The sequence below is a fragment of the Cyprinodon variegatus genome, unplaced genomic scaffold (assembly GCF_000732505.1).
Source record: "Cyprinodon variegatus isolate N-32 unplaced genomic scaffold, C_variegatus-1.0 Scaffold383, whole genome shotgun sequence".
Classification (NCBI taxonomy): domain Eukaryota; kingdom Metazoa; phylum Chordata; class Actinopteri; order Cyprinodontiformes; family Cyprinodontidae; genus Cyprinodon; species Cyprinodon variegatus.
The window spans coordinates 112,702-121,597 of record NW_015150836.1 but is presented as its reverse complement, the minus strand read 5'-3'; the positions used below and the strand labels follow the sequence as shown (position 1 = coordinate 121,597).

The 8,896-nt window shown below is 46.8% G+C and overlaps 1 protein-coding gene across 1 annotated transcript in view; it reads left to right on the top strand.

The window, feature by feature from the left end:
- Positions 1–8,896, top strand: part of cep295 (centrosomal protein 295kDa) — a 19,443-nt gene that overhangs the window by 2,486 nt on the left and 8,061 nt on the right. The window contains exons 5-18 of the mRNA XM_015386999.1: positions 334–447; positions 526–666; positions 1,650–1,833; positions 1,913–2,092; positions 2,183–2,416; positions 2,587–2,684; positions 3,818–4,015; positions 4,097–4,173; positions 4,245–4,851; positions 4,943–5,114; positions 6,947–7,114; positions 7,206–7,400; positions 7,473–7,570; positions 8,151–8,247. Of these exons, the coding sequence (XP_015242485.1) occupies positions 334–447; positions 526–666; positions 1,650–1,833; positions 1,913–2,092; positions 2,183–2,416; positions 2,587–2,684; positions 3,818–4,015; positions 4,097–4,173; positions 4,245–4,851; positions 4,943–5,114; positions 6,947–7,114; positions 7,206–7,400; positions 7,473–7,570; positions 8,151–8,247 (2,563 nt within the window). The remainder of the gene's footprint in view (positions 1–333; positions 448–525; positions 667–1,649; positions 1,834–1,912; positions 2,093–2,182; positions 2,417–2,586; positions 2,685–3,817; positions 4,016–4,096; positions 4,174–4,244; positions 4,852–4,942; positions 5,115–6,946; positions 7,115–7,205; positions 7,401–7,472; positions 7,571–8,150; positions 8,248–8,896) is intronic.

The following is an 8,896-nucleotide window of genomic DNA, read 5'->3' as shown; positions in this document are numbered from 1 at the left end:
TAGTTTTCACTAGATGTGGATGGAGCCAATGATCTGCATTAGGCAGACATGACGTGAAATCAATATTTATAAACATTAAACCGAAGCCAGGAGTAACAAGTAATGTTTGTTTTACAAATGTAAGGAATAGAAAGTACAGATGCTTGTGTGAAAATGTAATGAGTAGAAGTCAGAAGTAGGAAGAAAAATAAGTAATGGAGTAAAGTATTGATACCTAAAAAGTGTACTTAAGTACAGTAACAAAGTATTTGTACTTTGTTACTTGACATCTCTGTTTAAATGCGAGCAGGTCTGACATCAGTCCATGTTTAACCGTTTTTTTTGTTGGAGCAGCAGATCGATGCTAAGAAGCCACAGCTTGTAAAGAGATCAGATCTGAATGTCTTTGCTGCCACACGTTACCACATGCCCGAGACCGCCGTGGAGAAGGAGCCAGAGGCGGTGCAGGTACGCTCCCTGACCCTGTCTAAAGGACGGCTTCAGCTTCTGCTGTCGCACTTCATTCATACCTGCTTCTGTCTGCAGCCTGATGCCAGACAGGAAGCTGAGCTGGAAGCCAGGAGACTTCAGGACCTGCAGAGGGAGGAGAAGAGGAGGAGAGAGGAGCAGCTGGAGAAGGCTCGTCTGAGGGGAAGGGAGGCTCTGAGGAGGGAGAAGCTGGCTCAGGTACGCTTCACCTGGCCAACAGAGCTGCTGACAGAGGCATCAGAAACCAGGCAGACTGAACTCTACAGCAGCAGTAAAAACAAACATTTGTGTTTTAATCAGAACTAAGCAGAAACGTATCAGGTTTAATATTCTTCAGTATTCCCCTTTTTCTTTCTGAGTAAATATGTTCTTACTTCAAAGAAACCATTTTTCCCCCACTTATTATCAGAACTTTCTTGGTGGATAAAACATTGTTTTTAGTCAAAGTGTCTGAAGCTGTGGATATTTTAAGGAAAATTTGATCTTTAATTCCTTGTATTTTATATTTGCACAGCCTCTAAAGTGAAGAGAAATCCCCCAGTAGATGCAAAAAAAGGTTTTTCTTTGATCTTCTGCTCTTTGGTTAGTTATGATGACTAGGCTGTAGCTCTGTTTTATTCCAGCAGCCCGATTAGTAAACTGTAGTAATATTTGCTTGCATTGTATGTTTCATAATAATTAAAACCCCCCACAAATGATTGGTAAATCTTTAAATAATGTTGCCTAAATAAGGTAGATGTGAGGTTAAAGAGTCATTAGCTTATCTGAGGCTTTAGAAACTGAGTGATGGAGTTTGCTTCTCTGTAGTAAAGATTTTGGGTCTTTCCTCAGCTCACCTCAATGACTAGTTTAGAGACGCAACACTAGCTGTTGGACAGGTTACAGAGTTTGAGTTTTCTCCCTCTTACATCTCTGCAGATTCAAAGCTTTTATTGCATCAAATTCTCAATGTTTTGAAGGACTTTGCCTGGGAGTTAAAGATTCTTCTTCTTGCTTTGACTTTGTTCCTACAGATGTTTCAGTTAGTTCTAAGCTGGACAAGGTTTAATCTCCCCACATCCTGTTCTCTTATCCAGAGATGTTCGCGTGTCTAACTGTTGATCAGATGCTGCTTATAACAAACAAGATGTTCTTTAGCTCCAGCCTTCAGTTCCTCATGTGTCGCCGATGGTTTGGTTCAGGACCGGGAGCGTTTGCTGGTTGAGCTGGAGCACATGCAGCAGACAGACCTGCTGAGGAGGAGGCAACAGGCGGCTCAGATGCCACAGCAGATCTTTCAGCCTCTCAACCAGAGGCGGGAGACCAGGGAGGACTTCCAGAGGGAGATGGAGTTTGCCTTTGAGGACATGTACACCGGAGAGAGACGTAAGGCTGGTTACTGTTCAGCGGTGAGCTCTAATTATCGAACGCCTGTTTGCATCTCAGTCGTCTCTTTTTTTTTCAGGGGTTAAAGGGGACCTGGTGGTCCAGTTGTTACCTGAACCTCTTCCAGCGTTGTCCCCCAGCAGCCAGGACCAGGACCTGGATGTCACTTTGGATGAGAATGTGGAACCTCAAGCAGAAAACATTCAGAATGACTCTGAGGGTGGAGTCAGAAGCAGTGAGCAGGAGACGTCAGCTGAAGGTGAACGGAAGCACTAGATTAGACATTCCAGAGGTTATTAGTGAATAAAAAGCAGAACTCTGAGCTGAAGCCTGTCGTCCGTCCCTGCAGTGGAAGCTGAAAAACCTCCTCCCAGACGGGCGCTGAGGAAACTCCTGGATCGGATCCGGAGTCAAAGGAACGACTGGATCAACAGCAACAGTCACAGTCCTGCAGAAGATTCACCCACCTGCTTCACAGACCTGATCCCAGAGAAGGACACCACCATCGAATCTGGATCTCTGTCCAATGAGCCGGACAGACGGACCCCTGTCCAGCTCTGTGAGCCCACCGTCCATACTCCGGGTAGGACGGTTGATAATCTGATTGTTTTTTCATGTTTAAAAGGTTTATTGTGCCGGTGGTGGTGTTTACATCCTCCCAGAGATCAGATCTTTCTCACATCAGCTCTTCTAGAACGAATGTTGTTTTTATTCACTGTTGATGCTTTTTTTTTGTGTGTATGGCTGATCCAGCTGTGGAACGAGCAGAACCTCCACCTGCAGCAGGAAATTCCCCTCCAGATGTTTTTCTCAGCCAACTCAAGCAAGCTGAGGAAGAACGGAAGAAGAGGGTGAGGCTGCAGAGAGAAATGTTAGAAGAATATATGCTGTGAGGCAGAAGAGGACAGAGGCTGTTTGCTCAATGATGATGAACTTCATTCTTTGGCTTCGTGTCAAACCGAATGTAGAGCAGTTAAGGTCTGATTCAGGGTCCACTCTGTGACCGTACCTGTGGCAGCTAAACAATCCCCCAATCAGCAGTGCCTCCACCGTGCTTTAGAGTTGGTGTTAGTGTTGATATGCAGACAGATCGATCCTCCAATCCTTCCAGATCGATCCTGTTTCTTTAAGGTCATCTCTGAGGTTTTTCAAACTCCTGTATACTGAGAGCAGCCATCTTTCCCGACGATGATCAGTTAATCCAAACTTTCCGTAAAAATTCAAAAAATATCCACTGGACTTGGTTTCCAAGATTTGAAGATGTTTCGCCACCTCTCCAGGAAGCTTTCTCAATTCAAATGTCTGGATCCGCAGTGAGTTTGAGTCTTNAGAAGAGGACAGAGGCTGTTTGCTCAATGATGATGAACTTCATTCTTTGGCTTCGTGTCAAACCGAATGTAGAGCAGTTAAGGTCTGATTCAGGGTCCACTCTGTGACCGTACCTGTGGCAGCTAAACAATCCCCCAATCAGCAGTGCCTCCACCGTGCTTTAGAGTTGGTGTTAGTGTTGATATGCAGACAGATCGATCCTCCAATCCTTCCAGATCGATCCTGTTTCTTTAAGGTCATCTCTGAGGTTTTTCAAACTCCTGTATACTGAGAGCAGCCATCTTTCCCGACGATGATCAGTTAATCCAAACTTTCCGTAAAAATTCAAAAAATATCCACTGGACTTGGTTTCCAAGATTTGAAGATGTTTCGCCACCTCTCCAGGAAGCTTTCTCAATTCAAATGTCTGGATCCGCAGTGAGTTTGAGTCTTGTATAGACAAAGCCTTGTGTCGCTTGGAAACATGCAAATGGTAACCGATGAATGGAACGTTTAGTTCCATCGTTAGCCTGTAATATCTGAAACCTGTCTATGATTCTAAGGGTCGGTCGTTAAGGGGGGGGTTGCTGTTAAGGGTGGGATTGTCTCCTGTAATACCTGAAGCCTGTCTATGATTGTCAAGAGTCGGATGTTAAGGAGGATTTTGGTTTGACAGGAAGCTGAGCTGGAGAGCGAGAAACAGCAGCAGCTTGTTCTGCTTCAGGAGCTGGAAGAGCAAAAAGCCAAGCTGGAGCAGATGCTGCAGGAGGCCCAGCAGGAGAGGGAGCAGCTGAAGGCTGCGGCCACCCAGGAGGCTCTCCACCTACGGCCACAAGGTCCAGGTCCAGACCCGGACCAGAACCCCACCCGTGCAGTAGGTCTAGATACACGTGGCAGACACATGCTGCTCTTCATGGGTCAGTTAGAATAAAGCTACGGGTTTGTTGTTCTGCAGGCAGGATTCCCTGCAGCTGAAGATGAGTCTACCAGGAGGGTCCGAGAATATCAGCGCCGCCTGTTGGACCAGAACAGGTACTGCTTTTTTTTCCCTCCCTTGGTTTCAAGTTGAACTAGAAAGAAACTGAATGTATGAAATGTTTCAGGATTCACCAGAGATCAGTGGAAGTGGCTCGGCAGCGCTTGGAGGAATACCAGCGAGCTCTGCGGATCCGCCACAACATGACCGCCGCCTTGCTGCGGCCTCCTGTTCACCCTGCAGGCCTTGTTCACCAAGAGCCGGAACATTTTTCAGCTCTTCATGTCCCTTTTACGCCTCCGTCAGAGGATCCAAAAACCTCTGTGGACTTGTCTGCTCCACCTCCTGCTTCCAGCGGCTCTGTTGGCTCCACTACTAACCCACCCAGTACAGAGGGAGCAGATGTTACAGCTCAGCTCACCCACAGCATCCTGGAGAGAGTTACAAAGCACCTGCCGGAGAGACTGAGACCCTCCTCTGACCCCACAGAGCTCAGCGCACACAGATCAACCTCTGGTCTGACCCGAACCACAGGTTCCAGAATCCCAGATGGTTTATCTCTGGAACCCAGACGGCAGGTTCTGAGCTCCAGAGAGGAAGACCTGGACTGGAGGAGACGGGAGCTGGAGGAGAAGCTCCATGAGGAGGAGATGCGAAGAGCAGAGGTGGAGCTGGAGCATATGAGGAGGCAGAAGGAGACGCTACAGAATCTGATTGATGATGATGAGGATGAAGTAAATCAGTCACCTCAGCTTCCATCTGGGATTAGATGTTTCAGATGGGATGATGTCCTTAACCCTCCAGGTGTTTTCTTCTCACCCACAGAGTGTTTCTGCTGCTGCCAGCGAAGGTTTGGAGCCTGAGAACATCAGGCAGAGAAGACTGGAGCTGCTGGCCTCCCTGCTGAGAGCCATGGAGGACTCCAATGGAGGAACTTTATCGCACTTGGAGGAGCCTGAAGATGGACGACATGCCCAGTCTGCGCCTGGAGTCAGAGGTAGCTGCTGAGGTCATTTTCACCTGTTTTAGGCAGCAGTTAAAATGACTGCGTAACCTTGGGATGTAATACTGAATAATCCTTCAACCTGAGACGAGTCAGACATTAGATTTAATTATAATCATTCACTGCTTCTTTAACCTTTCATGTTATTTGTTGTTTTTTTGTGTGTTTTTTTTGTTGCTTTTCTTGAAGAGCAGCAGTTACTCATTCATCTGTTAGAATTCACTCGTTATTTTTTAAATTATATTTTCTATTATAATTATCAAGCATTCTTGTGCCTTTACCCTGAGTATCTCTGTATTTATAGACGTCTATCCTCAGAGATTTTAGGAGCTCTTTGCTGATATGAAGGAAAGAGTTGTAGTTGGCTAACAGACTGGAGCTGAATTATAAATAGAAAAGCTATATTTAGATGGTTTTCTCTGAGGTAGAAGGATTCAGAGTCTTTGTTTATTTTTATTGGTTCTTCTGGTCTTGGATCGTTTTAAAATATCATCTCTGAATGCTTGAAACTCCCAGAAACCCTGAGTGAATTGTTTGATTCCGTCAAATGAAATTCCCAGTTTTAGAGCCAATGTTGATTGATTGTCCTATTTTTAGCAGAATTATTATACAGGTTTATTGCACAGGGTATCTAATATTGCACATTTTATGTTTTACAATTGAATGCCTTTGTATTTATTGCCAGAGTCTGGTTGCTGCAGGGATGAATAACCTGCGGTAGCGCTGCTTTTTACAAACAGGGTGTAAAAGTCCTTTACTAAAGGAGCTGCTCAGCTCCTTTACAGTCTGGTGCAGAGGTTAAAAGGTGTTTTTCATGATGGATGGAAGCTTGGACAGCTCCCTCCTCTCAGCCACTTCCTCCACTGAGTCCAGCATACAGCCTAGGACAGAAACAGCCTTTCTTGCCAGTTTGTTTAATGTATTTCTGGCCCACTCTGCACTGCCAGGGGCCCAGCAGACAACAGCGTAGAGGAGGGCTGATGCCAGCAGGGTCCTGCTCACTCCAAAGGACCTCAGCCTCCTCAGGAGGTGGAGGAGCCTCTGGCCCTTCTTTTACAGGGCGTATGTGTTATGAGTCCAGTCCAGTTTATTACTGATATGAACACTCGGGTATTAGAAGCTCTCCACAGTCTCTCTGTCCTGCCCCTGGATGTTCACAGGGGGGGTGAGGTGGTGGTCTTCTCCTGAAGTCGATCACCATCTCCTTGGGCTTACTGATGTTAAGACACAGGTTGTTCTTCTCACACCAGACCAGAAAGTTCATGATGATGGTTCTAGCTTGTTCCCCTCCGAAACACAGCCTACACTGACCGACAATTTCTGGAGATGGCAGCTGTCCGTGCTGTAGGTGTAGTCCCAGGTGTAAACGGTGAAGAGGCAAGGAGACAGAACGGTGCCCTGGAGGGCCCCGGTACTGCAGACTTCCACCTCTGACTGACAGCTGTGCAGCTGCACGTGTTAAGGGTGTTCGGTGAGGTAGTTGATGGACCTTGCAGCAAAATGTTTATAAGTAGAGGCATCCTGATGGGTTTACTGACGCTGCAGCTTTAAGTGCTGCTGATACTGATAATGGCCTGATACCACAGTTATAGAGCTGGAACGGAACCAGGGGCGACATCAGTGGATCTGGGAACAATTGACCCGTTTATTATCTACCAATGACATAAACCTGACCTGAAATCAGGGTAATGTTTTAGAAGGAACTTAAGCAGGACGACTTTAGCATCAACTGCTGATCATGTTGGTTCTGCTGCATAGAAACACTGAAGCAGAGTAAATGATTAAATCATGCATCTAAATAATTTGGTTTCATTTTCCCTTCAAAGTGGTTTCAGGCGTCCTTCCAGCAGAACCTTCTGGGTTCATCCATCCTCCGCGGACCCAGAGGCCTCCTGTGACTCGGGTCAGGCTGGGTTCAAAGGTGCTGCCCAGCCAACATGAGCTCAGCGCCATCCAAGAGGTGGAGACTCCAGTCAACACGAGTCGGGTTCCAGGTCCGTTCAGCTTCCACAGCTACCAGCTTGTTCCTGCTTGTATTTAACCCATGAAAAGGTGCGTCACGTCTTCTGTTTTCCATTGTTCAAGACCCAGAAGACGACGGTCCTTCACACCCAGCGGACTTTGATGGTTCTGGATCAGAGGCAGCTTCTAACAGAACTCTGCAGTCACAGAGTTTCTCCAGCTCTGGACCCGGTTCTGCTGAGAAACGGGTCGGCTCCAGCCATCTTCCCTGGGGTGAGCGCCTGCTGTCCGGGCCGGGAACGTCTCCAGATTGCTTCGGTACCAGAACCACAGGAAGCCGTCTTGCTGAAGAAGAGCTGAAAGGATACTGATCCATTCCTGTCTTTCTAGATTCGGTCATGAAGGCGACCTCGCCGTTTGGTTCTGATTCTGGGCGAGGAGCCGACTTTTCCGGTCTGGAGGTTCTGAGCAGCAGATCCTCCTCAGAGGTAACAGAATCAGTCCAGCTGCTCTACGAAGGGTCCCAGCCTGACTTTCCTGTGTCCACATGGAAGCAGGACTTTGGACCGACATCAGCGAGTCTGATGACGGTCCAACCCCTCTGAGGTCCACCTGCTGTGGGTCGATGATGAAAATTAGCCAAATCTGAGAGCTCAGGCAGAACGTGCCTCTGCTTTTGATTACGCTTGAGAAGCTTCTATGTCTTTGTCCGTCTGGGTGTCTGTCTGTCTGTGATGGTTAGTATGTTTTTATTGTGGGTGTGTGTCTCAGTGTTGGTCGGTCGGTGTGTTGGTTGGTGTCTGTGTTGGTTGGTTGGTCGCTCAGTGTGTTGTGATGTTTGTGTTGTTGTGTTTGTGTGTCTCTGTGTTTCTCTGTACTGAGCGATGATGTGAAAGATCCAAACCTGAAGCGTGTTTGTTTAACAACACATTTAATGAGGGTTTCTACACTTGAACTGAGCTCAGTGACGTCGTTACTTCCAGGGAGGTGGAGCCTAATGGTCAGAGTGTAGGTACATGGAGTCTGACTGAAACTGCTCCTTAATCAGTTTTAATCCTTTTATTTCAGTCTGCTGGTAGGCCGGCTGGATCTGCCTGCCTCTCCTCCACCACGATCTCCAGCGGCAGCTACGTCTCCACCGACCCTGAGCCGAATGTGAAGGCTGGTGAGTGGCAGCAGGACCTGCTCTAACACTTGAACCCTTGACCTATAAAGGGGCGCTCACACTGAATAAGTTTTGAGTGTCCTTTTTGAAATCAGATGCTCTGGATCAGGCATCCCCCGAAGCCGGTCCTCGAGGGTTGTTGTCCTGCAGGTTTCCTTGCTCCAGCACAGCTGATTTACACTGATAGTTGATTATCAGGGTTTTGCTATATTGCAATCATCATAATGAGCTGTGCTAAAGCAGAGAAGCCTCTAAAACCTACAGGACCGAGGCCCTCCAGGACCGACTTTGGACATACCTGGTCTGGATGGTCGACGTCCAGAGAGTTAAACTCCTCTCTCTTCCATGTTTTTAGGAAAGTAAACCTTAAAACCTCATCTTCAGTTAGTTGATCAGGATTATATTATGTGTTCAGACTGACTGAAAGTGAATATAAAGCTGGTTTTAAAGTTTTTATTTAAAACGTCAGGCTATGACATTTTTTAGCTAATGTAGTTTTTATAAAGTGTTTTGCCACAGCTCAATAGGAAAATGTAATGGTGGAGGAATAATGGTCAGAGCATTCTCACTTTTCCTCGTCCATAAAAACATTCTGGCTTTTTATATAAAACCAGTAGCGTAGTAAACTAGCTCCACCCACCAGCAGCCA